Here is a 17,177-nt window from a genome sequence, read left to right as displayed (position 1 = left end):
TCAAACAGATCACCCGAGCATAATATCACCATTACAACCCCCAGCCCAGATGCGTAGATCCACGACCCATTCCCTTCGAAAACCGGCCCTGCAGCCCTCCCATCCAGTCAATGATAACCCCCCACCACGCAGATCAACCACCCTACTGAAAAGTTGACCGGTGGAAACATGAACCGGTGCTACCCTGCTCCTCCATGTCCCCATCGCATGCAGCCGATCTCCCCCAGAAAGAAAAACACCAAACACAAAGTGCTGGACCGAGTCGAAACTCTGGCCAGCCCCCCCCCTCCGGGCCCCAGAGCCAATCATAGAGCCCCGCGGACCGTCAAAGGCGGGGTTGGTCGTTCAGATCTGACGCCATTCATGATTTCACCTTTTCCTTGCTTGACATTGTACCGGCTGTGTCTCTCCCTAACGGACTAGGTGTACGGAGTACCGTTCGATCTTCAATTTTTGTCAGGTAGACGATATGGCGACTTCTCGTTCGGGCTTAGGTTCGAAGGGTATGTTTTTATTCAGCTGTTTTGATTGTGATTGTCGTTCTGATTGTTACGTACTGTTTGTTCTTCTTGTGCACTTCCCATTCGCTTTCATAGTACTTAAGTACTACCCATGGTACATCAAGTACTCTCACTATCACATATACTACTCTTACCTTACCTATCCTCCCATTCAACTCAACCCAAGACATCACAACTAACACCACCCCAATGTCCCTCCCAGCAGTCCCCCCCTCTGCAACAACAGCAGCAACACCAACCACAACCTCCGAACTCCAATCCTCCCTCCGCGAACTCTCCCTCACCAACAAAAGTCCCATAAAAGACATCCCCCGACCAACTCCCACCTCCGCTCCTTCCCACCATCACCACCACCACCACCAAAAGCCCAAAAAGAAATCCCCTCCCATCGCCGACTCCTGGGAAGATGAACTAGAAGAAGACACCCCCACCTCCGCCTCAGCCTCCGACCCCGAAGGACCAGGAAATCATCTCGACAGCCTCAACAACAGCCCCGCCCTATCCCCCTCCATCCGCAGCGCCGAAGGCCCCCTCGACCCGCCCCCCACGCCCATTTCCCCGCAGATCACCCCCTCGCAGCAACCGTGGCCCGCGTACGGAAATACAGTGGCATCTGCGTCGTCGGCGCCGCGATCGAGGTCACCCGCGACGAGACGGCCCGAGAAGCAGACGGCGGTGGCGGGGAGGATGATTGCGGGGGCGTTGGGGATTCGGGCGCCCAAGCGGACGGAGGAACAGAGGAAGTATGATCGGGCGGTGAAGGAGCAGGAGATTAAGAGGAGGAATCGGGAGAGGGAGGAGGCGGAGAGGGTGAGGGTTGAGGAGGAGGAAGCTAAGAAGGCGGTTTGGGATATGTGAGTACTGAGTTGGGATGTGTTGAGATGGGGTTTGGGGTGTATGGTGGGGGGTTGTATTGGGGAGGGGAGAGAGGGTGTATATGTCTCTTTCTTTTGGAGGGGGGGTTCTGAGAGAGAGTTGTTCGGTGGTGCTTATCTTTGGTTTCGTATTTTCTATGTTTATTTGTATGCTGGTTGGGATAGTTGTCGACTTTTGGTATCTTGTCTTCTACAGCTTGTCCAAAATACACGGGACTGTAATATAATCTTTCGGTCCGATACAGCGATGGTAATGCGCAGACAGTGGAAGCAGAAACTATCTAGTTGCAGATTTCACTTGCAGGTGAGCTGCAAATCTTGGACATAATCCAGACTATGCCACTAGAATCTTGTGCACCTGACTCGTCGTTTTCACCTCATAGATAGCAACTAAGCATCGTCATCATCAACACCCTTAGGCTAATCCCATCCTACCCAGGTACCCATAGCCTCTCCAATATGGACCGAGCGTCCCAGTAACACCATTGCGCCTGTCTCGTCTGTAAGAAAAAGGAGGTAGAAGAAGCATCTGACAAGAAGCGTAACGGGCTGATGTATTTAAAGACATAATCATCATTCATCGAAGAGTATCTATCTAGCCACCGATTTGCTCCTGGTGGACCTCCAGAGTATCACCGTCGGTCATTTCGAGCTACAAGTTGATACATGTTAGCTTGCTGCTCGTGTCAAGTCGTACGGGCTTCGTGCGGGGAAGACCCCGCGATGTTTGCGCCAAACAAACAGAGGGTGTTGTTGTGGGTGAACGTACAGTATCGGGGGTATCTTCGGGACGCACGCGGGTTCCGTCGAACAGGAAACGCACGGTCGAAGCTTGTCTGCCCTGTCTCTCGCAGAAGGCGTCCATCAACTTCCGCAGTTGTGTTGAGCGCTTGATCTTGAAGAACACCTCGTTGTTGTTGTCCGTGACCTTGATGTTCAGGTGCTCGGTGGGCGCGGGGGCCTCGCCGGCGGGGGCTCCAGAGTCGGCCATGGTTTTTGGGGAAATGGGAAGAAGAAACTGGTTGTTGGAGGGGAGATGTCAGCTTGGGGTGACTCGTCGCAGATCGGAAGAGGGGAACGGCTAGGTGACTCACCTCGGTGTCGCTATGAGGCTTTCTGCGCGCGATGATGCACTTGGAAACGAGCAGACAAGGCTAAGGAGGCGGAGGTGAAATGATATAGGGAAGAAAATGGGTGGTGGTAGGGAGTTGGAGGCGATGAAGAAGGCAACCCCCGCCAGTCATGAACAACGGAAAATCTATTTTGCGGCGCAGGTCCAGTGCTCTTCCCGCTGTTGTCACCAGGGAATGAGATGCTGTGAATGATATTTGTTCGTCAGGTTTCCTTTTCTACCCCAGATATCATTCTTGATCTTCCTAGGCCTTGTCTTAGACTCGTTTCAGATTCAGGCTCCGATATAATCACCAGTGATTTACGCCTGGTGTATCGTCATCTTCCAGCTGTCTACTAGTATATATTGCGTCATGGTATGGTCGACCGCCAACGTCCATGTGAACTGAAAGTGACAGCAGCAGGGCGGACTTAAAGAAGACATCGCATTTGACCCGCCTTGTCATCCACGAGCTGTAAGTCCCAGGGACACCCAATTGAACCTGACTGACCGTTGCAGTGTGCCATCCAAGGTGACCACCATCATACCCAGGTGCAGGCACGTCACTGATCCTTGCAGCCTGCTTGACCAAGAACTCATACCAGGAAGAGAAATGCCAATCCCAGATCAATGCTCTTTATGAATGCTGCAACGCCTTTTACAAAGAGCGAGGAGAGGACGCCCGGACACCCAGCTGCCCCAAACCCAATTTGCTGCGACTGAGGATGAAGCAACGCGGCCAGGAGTCTTCCTAGTGCCTTGAGGCTTTGGGAATTCCCAAGATCTACTCCGTACTGATCATGTACATACTACCAATATACTTGTCGACATAGAATAGAGATAAACTCCAAGTTTGACGTCGGCTGCAACAGCCTTAGTCCATCCCAGACAAGCTGAAGCTGGATGTGACAATTCCCTTGTAGTCTGAGCTCCCATGCAGAGTAGGAGCTAGGATTATGAGAATTGCCAGATTGTTCTAAGACAATCTTGAGCACGCAAAGAGGCCGTTTTGACCTGAACGAAGATTGAAACCGCTCGTCCCGAGACTCTAATGATTGCCTAAAAGACATGAAGAAGAAAAGAAAAAGAAAGAGAGGGAAAAATCGAAGCGCGCGTTTTTCAATCAATGTGTGTTGGCGCTAGGCCCGATCTAGGCTAGTGGCCCGTCGGCCCAAAACACGGCCAAAAAGAGTAGGAGGAAGAAGATTGGAAGTTCCAGTTCTTCCCCGAACCCTCCTGGGAAGCTTAAGGTCCCTCGCGAAACACTCCTCCTTCTCCCATCTTCCCCGACTCACCCCCTCCCGACCAGTCCCCCGGAATCTCCGCGCGCTCATGGCTCCCTTGACCAGGGCCACGGGCCCGGGCGCCCCTGCTGGTTTCACGTCCATCAACGTAAGTGCCTTTGTTTTGGCCTGCTTGCAGGCGCTGCGCTGACCGACCGATGCTTCAATTTCTAGCCCTCCCAACAATCGACACACGAGGCGGAAATCATCGAGATCGAGGATGACGACGATGAATCAATGGAAGATGAAGGCGATGCCCTGGACCCCAACGACGATGACGACGAGGAGGAAATGGAAGACGATTACGTCGACGAAGACGAGGAGTCGGAGGACGAGTCTGCTGATGTGATGAATGGAAGTGAATCGCCGCTGGACCTGGGCTTCGCTCCGAATGGACACAGTACGCTGTTTACGACCCCTGGCGTGACTGCGAAGGCTGACCGCATGCTAGACGGACTAGATGTCGCAACTCCGGACCTATTCACCTCGGCGGGCGCGCAGGAGGCATTGCATCCCCTTCGCCGCACTGCAGATCGAGTGACGCGCCAGATCGAGGCTTTCGCCGAGAAATTGGACCGTTTCAAACAAAAGGGCAATCGCTCCGATGAATTTGCAAACTACCAAGCTGCCTATCAATTGGTGAAGAGCTACCAGACCCTTGCGCAGGACGCCATCGGCGATATCTCGAAACAGAACACATTGAAGCGGGCCAAATTGGGGTTGGGTGCTGCTCGAAGCAACGGAACGTCCCTGGATCCCAAGACCGAAGAGGAGCTTCAGCGACTACAGCTGGAAGCCGACACCTGGCGGCTGCTCCTTAATCTCATCAGCATCGACGATCCGCCCCGCAGAGCGAGCTGCAAGCAAGCACAAGAAACTGTCTTCCAAAAGCTCCACCGGTACTCGTCCGATCGCGAAGTTTGGGAACAGTTCTTGTCCGCGGACCATTATGCGACAGAATGCGTCATCGTCATGAAGTGGCTGGAACACACAGCAAAGACCACCAGCAAAGACATGGACTCGCTAATCACCGAGTTAGAAACACAGGCCGAAAGAGGACAAGGACTGTGGTCGCATGGCTGGCTTTACACCAAGGAAGCAATCAAGGGACAAAAGCGACTGCGAGCCTGGCCTCAACCTCTCGAGCCGAACAATCCGGGAATCTCCGATTCGCTTCTGAGCTCGGACAAATCAGAGCCATTGGTTACTCAATTAGATCCGGACGCCGTTACGCGACAGAAGCACAGCCTGCAGACGCAGGACCAATTTTACGAGCGCGCTACCTGGATGACTTGCTGGAAGATGCTGAGGCACGGAGAGAGTTGGTCCAAGATCCGGGAGTGGTGCGCAGAGCGGCTGGAACATTGGCGAGCAGTCAGCATCTGTGGATCTAGCGTGGATGTTGAGGCCCACACGGGCAGGACGCCTGTCGATGATGGACACACGCGCATGATGAACTGGCGCTCTCAGGATTCCTGGCGGGCCGCCTGCACTGCTCTGACACGGAGCTCATATACGGAGGACTTTGAGCGGGCGGTTTATTCCTTGCTCTGCGGTGAGACGGAAGCGGCCTTCAAGGTCTGTCATACCTGGGATGACTACCTCTACGTCTACTTCAACAGCGTCCTACTCTCCCGCTACCAGGGGTTCTGCAAGCAGTTCCAGCGGAAGCTCAGTCATTCGCCCACGGCGCCTGTTTCGTTCGTGCCGGAGCCAGCGGGATACGCCGATTTGAACAAGTTCGTGCAGTACACTCGAGGCAACGATCGTGTTGGAAGCGAGGCTCGGAACCCATACCGCACGATCCAGGCCGCCATCTTGGGCAAAGGATACGACACGTTCTTCTACTCCCTAGCCAACGCCGTGTCCCAGGTCGCGAACAGCCGATCGGACCAGTCATCGTTCGTACCTGATGTGTCGCCGACATCCGTTGATGACAGCTTTGTCATCACGGCTGAAGATGCTGATGCATTGCGGATTGCCACTCATCTCTACATCGTCACTTGTTCCATTGGATACGTCCGCGCCGACACTCAGTTCTACAACACCGCTTGCGTGAATGTGATTGGGTATATCGCTAATCTGGAGGAAGCCGGCGTCGTGGATATCATCCCTGCCTATGCGTCCCTTCTCCCTGAAGAAATGGCGCAGTCCGTTCTGGCTCAAGTCTTGATCGAAATTGTGGACCCTAGAGAGAGGAGGCTACTGGTTAGGCTCATGGAGAAGCATGGCATTGATGTCGAGGCGGTTCTGCAAGCTCAATGGGAGTGGGTGAGCGCGAGTGTCTCTGCCATTGACCACACCCGGACGGTCAAGCAGTACCCGAAGGTTGTGACCCGCAAGGATGGCAACTATGAATTGGTGCCCGTGAAGAAGGATTTCATCGGCACCGAGGTATCCGAAAACGACGAACGGGTCATTCGTAGTCTCGAGTGGCTTCGCTACGTCGATGGACAGTGGGGTCGGATCTGTCAGCTGGGAGCTCTGTTGTACCGGAAATTCTATAGTACGTCCATCTCTTGCAGCTAGGAGATGTAGGCTAACGTTACCACAGCTTCGGGCAGACTCTCTGCAGCACGGGAGTTGAGTCGGCGGATGAGACTTTCGGACCTCTCGCGAGAAGCGTTCGGGTTTGATATTTCTGAATTCACCCTTGAAATCGAGGCTGGGCAAGAGATCAACACCCCGGAACCTTCCAGTCCAAGCAAATCCAGGCTGGTCAGCTCTCCTCACAAGCGTTCTCGGTCGAAAACCAACGGGGTTGCGTCGGGTAGCCAGACCAGCATCTTGTTACAGCAATCGCAGACCATGCGTGACCTGGAAGTGCTGATCTTGGCATTTGCCGCGCTGGAGAAGTTCGCCATCGTGTTTGAGAAACTTGAAAAGTATGTGATGATCTTGCAGAATCAAGTCGGATAATACTGACCACTGGCACAGGACTAAACGCCGGCGGGATTCCGGCACTCTCAAGAATTTGAGGGAAGAGCTGCAGGATGCATTGGACGACAGCAGCCTCCACATTGATGCTATGTTAGATGAGTGGCTAGTCAACTACGAGAATGGTAAGCGATCTCCGCGGTAGGCCGAGCGAATTGCTGACGGACTGGATTGTTACAGACGCGGACCAGGCGGAATTGGAAGAGATTCGAAACACCTACCTTCCGGAGTTGTTCCTCGACTACCACAGTGCGATGTACTACTCGGCGCATGTGCTCAGTAGCGAGCTCCTGGTGCAATGCATGAACCTGGCCACCCAGGTGGCTGAGGTGGAGCACCTGACGAGCAGCTTTGTTGCATCCCGGCGGGTCGGGGAGTTGGTGAATGCGCTGGCACTGTCCAGCAAAGCCATGGTCAACACTCGTGCCAAACCGGGCGTGAGACTTCTGGGGGGCGAGTCGTTGGGGATCTGGACCGCCGAGGCGCCCGAAGAGGAGAATGACACGACGCCGGCGCAATGAAGTGTATTTTGACGAAGGATAAACCGGCGTGTATATTACCCTCATATTTCTCATTTTTCTACGATATTCCGAATCACTTCTGGCCGGAAGGATTCCGGGGATTTTTGCATGTGACAGGCTCGGAGGGATCATTTCCGGCGCATTTCCAGGGATTACCTCGACATGAAAATGAACAAGAGATCTTTACGTTTGGACTTTTGAATCAGGGACAATTGGTGGGGTGTGGCTGGACTTTGCAATTGCGGTGTGGGCACTGCATCCCGGATATCTACGTTGCCTGCAGATAAACTTGCTGCTCTGCCCAGCACTGCCTCATTGACATAGAGGCAGCTAGTACGGAGTACTCCGTAAGACACGGTGCAATAGGATAAGCAGAGACTATCGATATTAGTTCTATACTACTTGTCACAGCCAATGGCTATCTTGATACTATTCGTGTCGTCACACTTTCGTATGAGTAAAGCAATCTACACTACAACAATGGAATTGCTACTCCTCGACTTATTCTCCTGCATTATAGACCAATGATAAGACTATGTCCTACTACTGTAGTAACCAGTAGTACCTCACTGACACAATATAATTTGATATGAACAAAGTCCTCCGTATACTTCGTAAAAGAGAACTTCCCGGAAAAGTAATTCTCTATTCAAACAATCAACTGACTACATGTGTATGTAATATGTATGTATATTACTCCGCAGTCGGATTGGTAATAGATTCGATATCTATTTCACGCAAAAATACTCCCCCAAGCCAAGTCCAGACAAGAAAGGAAGTACTAGGCAACCAGCCAACCAAGAACCTATGTGGAACCTTAATCCATTTAGTCTCTAGTATCTCCTGATGAAAAGTCAAATTACACACATAATTTAGTGAATCGGAATGAGAGGTTTTTGTTTTGTTTTTTCTACCTTTGATGTAGGAGGGGGATGGATGGGTGTTTGCTTGAGACATAGCATTCTCGGGGTAGGATCTAGATACGGAAGGTGGTAGGTAGGTATGACATTTGGGATTTTGGGAGGAATAAACTACGGAGTAATGGGGTTTCTGCCAAGGGTAGTGTAGGGGTCCTGTTGATGGCAAGATCACATCATGCGTGGTTTACTCTGTACAGATTGTTGTGTGACGAAGGTCCTTGTGTATGGGTTTTCCCTGTTTGGGAGCACATTTTCCACTTTGGGGAAGTGTGGACACATATAGATACATGGTACTCCGTACAGAGATACGATCTATGTAATTGACTACTGTGTATGTACGTAGGATAGGGTAGCAATCTGCTCAACGGAGCTCAACGGAGCTTTGGATTTGGGTAGGTATCTAGGTAGGAGCTCAAGCTGACGACATTCGTATCACCGGATCTCGCCATTGTGGTGGCTATGCTATGCATGTAACCTCTCGGTCTAGGAGAGCTTAGCAGAGCGAACTGACAAGTCAGGGTGATTGATTGCATGGCGGTGGTTGGGGTCGATACACCGGTCCTATCAAGCTCCCGGATGAATCACGATGATGGTGCAACGGCAAACCGGGATGAGGGCTCCATCCGGAGAATAATACGGAGGATGTACTGTGTACGATGGATGTGCTCGATGTTGATGTCACTGGCTAGCAGGAGTGGGAATGGGATGCGCCGGAATGGAGCAGTCCAAAGTCAAAGTAGTAAAAGGAGGGAGAGGAACATTCTTCCAGACGAGGACAATAAACGCTAACCTTAGTACTAGTCAGGTTCCCATACGTGGAGGGAATATGGATGGGGCTTTGCACCGCCCCCTTCCCAGTTCCGCCAAATCTGGTGGTTGTTTCTCCTGATCTCCAAGCCAGCTGGGTCGGGTGTCCACAGGCCTAGACTGTTGGACTGGAGCATTGTGGACAGCGTCATCTGGTGGCCAGGTTTGATTGATGAAGATGCTGGATCAGGTACATCACTGACAGCTGGAGAAGAAATCTGGTATAGAGAGAACAAGGTGGACATGGAAGGTTCTTTTCCTTGCAATTCCGGCGGTTAGACCTGATGGATAGCGTGCATTAGCCCGACTAGCCCAAACATTAATGCATCGTCGTTATTAGAACTGCGTTAAGCAGGATAGCTAGTTATCCTTCCATTTCCTTGTCGTGTAGATAGCATGCTGCATAGTACGTGGACCGAGTGGAGCCCCTTTCTTGGTCAACACTCAACACTGTCAAGGCAGGTCCATCATGAACTGATGAACATCCGAATACGATAAGTTGATAACCATCCGATCATAACAGGACTGACGGACAGCGGCATGAAGTATGATTACGGTTAGTAGCCCTTCTGGTCCGGGCAAAGTTGCCTCACTATCCCGACTCCAGTGAGGGCTCCCGGGAAATTGGGGAGATTCCATTCCCCTTAATTCTAGCTCGCCCGTTAGTTGTCCCGACTAGAGAAGCACTAACGAGGTGGATGTGGTCTCTTCCGTCACCACTTTTTCGGTCTACTATGTACAGTCCATCAGGTGGTGGCACTGGACAGGCGTCTGCAAACCGGGTTGGGAATGCCACAAGGGAGTCGACATGAAAGACAGTACGGAGTATCAAATCAATAATACCAGCGGATAATAAAAAAGACAAATAAATTAAAGATACCCTCCGAAAAAGGGAGGGGAAAAATTCAAATCCAGACCCCAAGACTTCGATGACGGGGTACATTGAGGCAGTGCAACGGAACCGACGAGTTACGTTACAGCTTGCGGCGAGCCGGAGCTCTGCAGCGGTCATTACCCAGTAGTCACTTCCCCATCGCTGCGTTGGTGGCAAGGAGGGCGCCCTTCATCGAATATTCTTCAAGGTCAGAGAGAAGTCAATCAAGGAGCAGAATCCCAGCGGTGCCCTGTCTTTATATCGGGTGACTCCCTGGATGCGCCCTGACGAAAGGACCTCAAACCTGGGGGCATGCGTCGTAGTGCATCTGGCCCTCGGCGCCTTCTGCAACCAGCTTTGTTCGATACCGCCGAACTTACCACACCACTCGATCTGGACCACGCCGTGGACCCACCGGTGGGGCAGTGGGGTCTGCTGATTGGCCCTTCGATGGGACAGGTGCAGGGTCTACCGAATGGTTGCTGGCCTGGCGTAATCGGTACCTTACGCTTACTTGACGGTACGCCCAAGTAGATGGACTTGCTTTGGACTTTCTCCTCCGTCCCTCCATCTATCATCATCGATCTGTCGACCCAACATCATGATGTGTCGTCGTGCTTGACTCCCGACCCATCCCTCCCCTCCTCTGCTCGGCTCCTCTTGTCCTTAACCTACTGGGTCCTCGCTTCATCCCGTACCCTTCCCCAATTGGCTCTGTGCTCGCTTCATCGGTCGCTTGGTTTGTGGATTCGCTTCATTCTCCCGTCTTGCAAACCAAGGAGTCGGTCCATTCGCAGACTTTGAACACCTTTGGTTGCTGATAAGCCCTCATAGCACTGCCAGTGCTTTTAATCCGACGGCCGTCTGATCGTGGTGCGACAGCTTTCACGCCTGAATGCGCTTCTGATACCGACGCTACGTGGTGTGGCTCTCTAGTCCTGGCAATCTGCTCGACCTTCTTCCCTCCTTTCGCCTCACCAGTCGCCTCTCCCCGTTCTTTCGCGCTTCACAGCTGACGACCATTCGATCGATGTGGACGTTCCTTGCCCCCCAAGACCAGTCTCGCGCATTCTTCACTTAAACCCAGCGGTTCGATTGTAGCTAGAATACATGGGATATAATACACGCGCATTCCAATCCAGCGTCCGTTATTGAGCTTAATCGGTGCTGCTTGCATCTGGAATGATATCCACTTCTCGTCCCTCTGGCTTCGTGGTTTATGATACGGCCGAATCCGATTGATCTGCTCCTCTTGGAGCCGCATTCTTATTGACGTCGAGTATCCTAGTCTTTACCTGCCGGTTGCCATCGCTTCCAAGACCCACTCACTCATCTCCGGTCGTTTCACCCCTTGAATATCATGCCGGATTCCAGACCGGATGGCCACGATGCTAAGCAATCAGGGCCGACTCCCCTGCGACGGGAGCGGGCCCCGACCATTACTATCGACACGTCCGCAGTAACGGCTCCGACTGACCAACACGAGCCTCCGCAACAGATCCTTCCCACGCCGTCGCAGCCCTCTTTGCAGGTATCGACCGAAAATGTTGATGCGAATGATATGAGCGCGCTCTTGAGTAGTGGGGGTGTCTCTCCGTCGTCCGTCCGCTCTTTTGCTTCATCCGAACCTCGAGACTACGAAAGTCGGCCCACTTCTCCGCATAATATCTCGTCGCCCGCATCGAAAACCACCGAGGCCATGTCGAACTCGAATTATTTGGCCGTACCCGGCACGCGATCCCGCGGCAACTCGCTTGAATCCGAGGACTCCAACCATTCGTCCAGTTCCTACGGGGGAGATACCTACGTTCCCACGGCATCCCACGGGTCGCGCACGGATTTGACTCAGAACACAATTATTCCTGATGAGGACGCCCTTAAGCCGGATCCGGGACGCGAGGCGGAGTTCGAGGTGGAGGACAACAAATTTGCATTCTCGCCTGGCCACCTGAACAAACTGTTGAACCCCAAGAGCTTGGGTGCCTTCCATGCCCTCGGTGGGTTGCGTGGAATTGAAAAGGGGCTTCGGACCGACACACGAAGTGGCTTGAGCTTGGACGAGGGGGATCTGGATGGTACCGTGAGCTTCGAGGATGCCACAGCGACGCAGACGTCCGAAAATATACCCAAGTCCGCTTCTCCCGCGCCGCAGTCCCCTTCCCGGACCGACACGAGTTCATCGAAGCACGTCGAGCATACCTTTACGGACCGGAGCCGGGTTTATGGAAGGAACCAGCTTCCGGAGCGGAAGGCCAAGAGTTTCCTGGAGCTGGCTTGGATTGCGTACAACGACAAGGTGCTCATCTTGCTAACGATAGCTGCGATTATCTCCCTCGCCCTCGGAATTTACCAATCGGTCACCGCCACCGGGGATGAGGCACGTGTGCAATGGGTCGAGGGTGTGGCTATCATTGTGGCCATTCTCATCGTGGTCGTCGTGGGTGCCGCCAACGACTGGCAAAAGGAGCGTCAATTCGTCAAATTGAACAAGAAGAAAGATGACCGGATGGTGAAGGTGGTTCGCTCGGGAAAGACTGCAGAAATTTCCATCCACGACCTCCTGGTCGGTGATGTGATGCATCTCGAACCCGGTGATCTGATTCCTGTTGACGGTATCTTCATTGATGGCCACAATGTGAAATGTGATGAATCCTCTGCAACTGGTGAGTCGGATGTGCTGCGCAAAACCCCCGCCCATGATGTCTACCGTGCAATCGAGCAACACGAAAGCATCTCGAAGCAGGACCCCTTCATCGTATCGGGCGCCAAGGTATCTGAAGGGGTAGGAACGTTCCTGGTCACGGCAGTTGGAGTCAATTCGACATACGGAAAAACCATGATGTCTCTCCAGGATGAAGGCCAGACCACGCCGCTGCAATCCAAGTTAAACGTGCTCGCCGAATACATCGCGAAACTCGGCCTTGCTTCCGGATTACTTCTGTTTATCGTGCTGTTTATCAAGTTCCTCGCCCAGTTGAAAGGTATGGGCAATGCTTCCGAGAAGGGTCAGGCTTTCCTGCAGATCTTCATTGTGGCTGTGACCGTTATCGTTGTGGCTGTCCCAGAAGGGTTGCCTCTTGCGGTCACCCTGGCGCTCGCCTTTGCAACGACCCGGATGCTCAAGGACAACAACCTCGTACGTCTGCTTCGCGCCTGTGAAACCATGGGAAATGCGACGACCATCTGCTCCGATAAGACCGGCACACTGACCGAGAATAAAATGACGGCGGTGGCGGCCACCCTGGGGAAGAACCTCCGGTTTGGAGACAAATCCACGGGAGCCTCGAGTCGTCCTGACGGCGACCGAGGCCGTGACCCTGCGACTACCCTATCCCCATCGGAGTTTGCTTCGAGTCTTTCCGGCCCCGCCAAGGATCTCTTGACCAAGTCGATTGTTCTGAACTCGACCGCATTCGAAGGGGAGCAAGACGGCACCATGACCTTTATTGGGTCAAAGACTGAGACGGCTCTCCTGGGGTTTGCGCGTACGTATCTTGGGCTAGGCTCTCTCAGTGAGGCCCGGGACAATGCCAACCTCGTCCAGATGGTGCCATTCGACTCGGGACGCAAGTGCATGGCCGTGATCGTCAAGATGGACAATGGCAAATATCGGATGTTGGTCAAAGGTGCATCGGAGATCCTGGTGGCGAGATGCACGCGAATCGTTCATGATGCCACACAGGACCTGTCCGAGGGGCCCATGTCGGACGAGGACCGGTCGAGCTTGGACAAAATCATCGACCATTATGCGTCTCATTCGTTGCGAACCATCGGCCTGGTGTACCGGGACTTTGACCAATGGCCACCTCGTGGTGCTCCTACGCAGGAGGAGGATCGTTCCATTGCCGTCTTTGATGCGGTCTTCAAGGACATGATCTTGCTGGGTGTCTTCGGTATCCAAGATCCGCTGCGACCGGGTGTGACCGAGTCCGTCCATCAATGCCAGCGCGCCGGTGTGTTTGTGCGGATGGTAACTGGTGATAACATCAATACTGCCAAAGCTATCGCTCAAGAGTGCGGCATCTTCACTCCGGGAGGCATTGCCATCGAGGGTCCTAAATTCCGTCAGTTGAGCAGTCGCCAGATGACCCAGATTATCCCCCGGCTGCAGGTCCTGGCCCGGTCCAGCCCTGACGACAAGAAAATCCTGGTTTCGCAGCTCAAGAAGCTGGGTGAAACGGTGGCAGTGACGGGCGACGGCACCAACGATGCCCAGGCTCTCAAGACGGCCGATGTTGGCTTCTCCATGGGTATTTCGGGCACCGAGGTTGCCAAGGAGGCATCCGACATCATCCTGATGGACGACAACTTTACCTCAATCATCAAGGCTATGGCTTGGGGTAGGACTGTCAACGATGCCGTCAAGAAGTTCCTGCAGGTACGTGTCATCGGTCCTGATGTAGTTGCATCAAGCTAATCGAGTTGCAGTTCCAACTGACCGTCAACGTCACGGCCGTTGTTCTCACCTTCGTGTCCGCGGTCGCGAGCGGCAATGAGGAATCCGTGTTGACCGCCGTCCAACTTCTCTGGGTGAACTTGATCATGGACACCTTTGCGGCCCTCGCCCTGGCGACCGATCCCCCTTCTCCCCACGTTCTCGACCGTCGACCCGAGCCCAAATCGGCCCCTTTGATCAATTTGACCATGTGGAAAATGATCATCGGACAGAGCATCTACCAATTGGTTGTTACCCTGGTTTTGAACTTTGCTGGAAAATCGATCTTTCACTACAGATCGGCCGAAGATCTCGACCGGCTCGAGACGATGGTGTTTAACACGTTCGTCTGGATGCAGATCTTCAACCAGTGGAATTGTCGCCGACTGGACAACAAGTTCAATATCTTCGAGGGCATGTGGCGGAACGTGTGGTTCCTGGGCATCCAGCTGATCATCATTGGCGGTCAAATCCTGATCATCTTCGTCGGTGGACAGGCGTTTTCTGTCAAGCGACTGAATGGCGCCCAGTGGGGTGTCTCGCTGGTTTTGGGCGTGATCTCGCTTCCCGTCGCCGTGATTATCCGACTGATCCCGGATGAGTTCATCAGCCGGCTCATCCCGCGGTTCTGGCAGCGCAAGAAGGGCCCCGAGCTTCTGGTGTCCGACGAGGACCGGCGGTTCGAGTGGAATCCTGCTCTCGAGGAAATCCGGGATCAGCTGAAGTTCCTCAAGACGGTTCGCGGCGGCCGACTGAGACATCTCAAGCACAAGCTGCAACATCCCGAAGAGCTCCTCCCCAGATCTCGCAGCGGGTCCCGATCCCGAGAAAACTCGATCCCTGGCACTCCTATTGGCGAACACAGCGACAGTACTCCCACCCAGCCGCCGACCCCGGAGTCGCGGTCCCGACGCCGCACTCGGTCCCGGTCGAATTCGGCCTTTGGCCCGGCTGCTGCGATGGCTGGCGTGGTGGCGGGTAGTATTGCCGGCTGGTCTCCGATCGAGCGGCCCTCCGACCACGGAGAGGCTTTCAAGGTCCAGACAGACAGCCCCCATGGAGGTCTGGATAAACAGAAGGGCATTGAAATCCACCCGGATACGGCTGCTGAGGACCAGATCCTGGGCGAGTACCAGACCTCGTCCAAGACGCCTCCTAGCCAGAACCCCGGACTGCTGCCTTTCTTTGAATATGCGCCTCCCGAGCGGGCTCCCTCTAGCCGTAGCCGGCGGTCCACCTCTCGCCTGTCACGGTCCAGCCAAAGCCAGGCGTGATGCACGATCCTCCTCCAATTCTCTCGCCTTGTATACTTATGAATTGCTTTGATTATCCAATGCCGGCTTGTGACTTGGGTTCTTATGCTAGATGTTGTTGCGCGTTCTGGGTTTAATACTGGCTTGCTTGTTTATGGGACTCGATTAGCCTCGTGTGGAATACTGTTTCTAATATCCTGGGGTGGTTTGGCGTACGTGATTAAAAGGGTCGTTTCTAGACGTTGTCGCATGGGGTAGGACCTGGGCAAGGCCGGTTGTCTGCTTTACTTTCCCTGTACATAGCCATGCTTCGGGTAGACTCGATACAATAAGTACAGTCGATGATTTCTATCCCAGAAGTAGGATACTCCCCGTTCTTCTTTGACAGAGATATGTAAGTAAATATCCAATATTTCTATCCTGATCCCTCTTCTACCGACCTAACTAGATTGTTCCCCCCACTTCTTATACATCAGATCATAAATCTGCAAATCCTGCCGCGCATCCTCCACCGACGTCTTGATCTCCTTCCCATGCACAAACGCCTCATATACCGCCTGCAGCTCCGCCGTATAGGCATCTTCATACGACGACAACATCGTCCGTTTCTGCACCTCCCCGTGCTCATTCACCTCCTCCACTTCCACATAAATCGGTAAGCCTTTGACATATGGACTGTCATACTACACCCAAGTCAGCTTACCCATACCCCAACCACAACCCCAACCCCAACCCCAGACACAGAGAATGCACACATACCTTAATCACCACCCTCTTTCGCTCGCCATACACCGCCACATGCGCATCAAACACCGGCACCGCATCAATCCCACTCTCATACGTGACCGAATACCCCGACCCATCCCGATTCCGGAACCTCATCATCGCCGTATAAAACGGATCATGAACGGATACCCCCACCACCTCCTCCGGAAACCCTAATGTCTCCCGCATGATCGAGATATCGTGCGATCCGAGACTCCCCAGGAAACGACAGTATTTTCTCTTTTCGTCGGTGATGGGTTGGTTCGGGAAGACTTCGCTGAAGAGCGTCTCGAGACGGGTCTCTCGTTCCTGGGCGGTATGGGATGGATAGTCTAAGTTCTTGATCGGGAAGGTCCCGCTCTGGTTCACGAACTGGGCATTCGGACCACTAAAGTCGCGGACCCGGGCGTAGAGAATCCTCGGAATCGTCGCAAGCTCCCGCTTAAAGGCGCCCAGGTAACTAGGCGCATAGCGACGCATGTACCCCACGAAGACTCGGGCGCCGTTCGGGGCGGCTTGCTCCGCGGCGAGGATGGCATTCACGGAGGGGAGGGATAACGTGATGGGTTTTTCGAGGAAGACATTTTTGCCGGCGCGGAGGCTGGCGATGGTCAATTGGGCGTGGCTTTCGTCGGAGGTCAGGATGAAGACGGCTTGCACGGTGGGGTGGGTGATTACGTCGTGCGGGTTGGTGGTGTGGTGTGGGATGGAGAATTTCGTGGCGCAGTGGGTGGCGGTTGTGGGGGAGAGGTCGCAGATGGATTCGAGGGTGAAGAGGTGCGAGAGCAATAGGAGGCAGGGGGCGTGGCAGACTTGGAAGACTTCCTGGGGTGATGTTAGTGTTGGTGTTGATGTTGATGTTGGTGGTGGGGGGG

General features: G+C 53.6%; 7 protein-coding genes across 7 annotated transcripts in view; 4 read left to right on the top strand and 3 right to left on the bottom strand.

The window, feature by feature from the left end:
* Nucleotides 1–8: 8 nt before the first annotated feature.
* On the top strand, nucleotides 9–1,407 carry BO80DRAFT_468111 (uncharacterized protein). Its single transcript, XM_025722906.1, has 2 exons — nucleotides 9–503; nucleotides 724–1,407. The coding sequence occupies exons 1-2, from the start codon at nucleotides 470–472 to the stop codon at nucleotides 1,377–1,379; spliced, it is 690 nt and encodes a 229-aa protein (XP_025571378.1). The 5' UTR covers nucleotides 9–469; the 3' UTR covers nucleotides 1,380–1,407.
* Nucleotides 1,408–1,991: 584 nt separating this feature from the next.
* On the bottom strand, nucleotides 1,992–2,387 carry BO80DRAFT_458495 (SUMO family protein SMT3; the record flags this gene model as incomplete). Its single annotated transcript, XM_025722284.1, has 2 exons — nucleotides 1,992–2,048; nucleotides 2,166–2,387. 2 exons carry the CDS (start codon nucleotides 2,385–2,387, stop codon nucleotides 1,992–1,994), a joined length of 279 nt encoding a protein of 92 aa, XP_025571377.1.
* A 134-nt stretch (nucleotides 2,388–2,521) lies between these two features.
* Nucleotides 2,522–3,262, top strand: BO80DRAFT_458494 (uncharacterized protein; the record flags this gene model as incomplete). Its single annotated transcript, XM_025722283.1, has 2 exons — nucleotides 2,522–2,540; nucleotides 3,087–3,262. 2 exons carry the CDS (start codon nucleotides 2,522–2,524, stop codon nucleotides 3,260–3,262), a joined length of 195 nt encoding a protein of 64 aa, XP_025571376.1.
* A 472-nt stretch (nucleotides 3,263–3,734) lies between these two features.
* On the top strand, nucleotides 3,735–7,676 carry BO80DRAFT_428559 (nucleoporin Nup84/Nup107 family protein). Its single transcript, XM_025720278.1, has 6 exons — nucleotides 3,735–3,899; nucleotides 3,965–4,190; nucleotides 4,242–6,296; nucleotides 6,345–6,675; nucleotides 6,728–6,852; nucleotides 6,908–7,676. The coding sequence occupies exons 1-6, from the start codon at nucleotides 3,840–3,842 to the stop codon at nucleotides 7,246–7,248; spliced, it is 3,138 nt and encodes a 1,045-aa protein (XP_025571375.1). The 5' UTR covers nucleotides 3,735–3,839; the 3' UTR covers nucleotides 7,249–7,676.
* Nucleotides 7,677–9,496: 1,820 nt separating this feature from the next.
* Nucleotides 9,497–10,082, bottom strand: BO80DRAFT_200809 (uncharacterized protein). The gene has a single exon (XM_025714207.1). It carries the CDS (start codon nucleotides 9,985–9,987, stop codon nucleotides 9,568–9,570), a length of 420 nt encoding a protein of 139 aa, XP_025571374.1. The 5' UTR covers nucleotides 9,988–10,082; the 3' UTR covers nucleotides 9,497–9,567.
* A 955-nt stretch (nucleotides 10,083–11,037) lies between these two features.
* pmcA (putative P-type calcium ATPase) lies at nucleotides 11,038–15,894 on the top strand. The gene is made up of 2 exons (XM_025714208.1): nucleotides 11,038–14,227; nucleotides 14,278–15,894. Exons 1-2 carry the CDS (start codon nucleotides 11,210–11,212, stop codon nucleotides 15,556–15,558), a joined length of 4,299 nt encoding a protein of 1,432 aa, XP_025571373.1. The 5' UTR covers nucleotides 11,038–11,209; the 3' UTR covers nucleotides 15,559–15,894.
* A 22-nt stretch (nucleotides 15,895–15,916) lies between these two features.
* Nucleotides 15,917–17,177, bottom strand: part of BO80DRAFT_415523 (Gfo/Idh/MocA family protein) — a 1,498-nt gene continuing 237 nt past the window's right edge. Inside the window, exons 2-3 of the mRNA XM_025718144.1 lie at nucleotides 16,297–17,127; nucleotides 15,917–16,220 (exon numbers count right to left, since the gene is read on the bottom strand). Coding sequence (XP_025571372.1) covers nucleotides 15,978–16,220; nucleotides 16,297–17,127 — 1,074 coding nt within the window. The 3' untranslated portion in view covers nucleotides 15,917–15,977. The remainder of the gene's footprint in view (nucleotides 16,221–16,296; nucleotides 17,128–17,177) is intronic.

Source organism: Aspergillus ibericus (genome assembly GCF_003184845.1).
Source record: "Aspergillus ibericus CBS 121593 unplaced genomic scaffold BO80scaffold_49, whole genome shotgun sequence".
NCBI classification, from domain to species: domain Eukaryota; kingdom Fungi; phylum Ascomycota; class Eurotiomycetes; order Eurotiales; family Aspergillaceae; genus Aspergillus; species Aspergillus ibericus.
The sequence above is the reverse complement of the archived record's forward strand: the minus strand, read 5'-3'. Positions and strand labels throughout refer to the sequence as shown.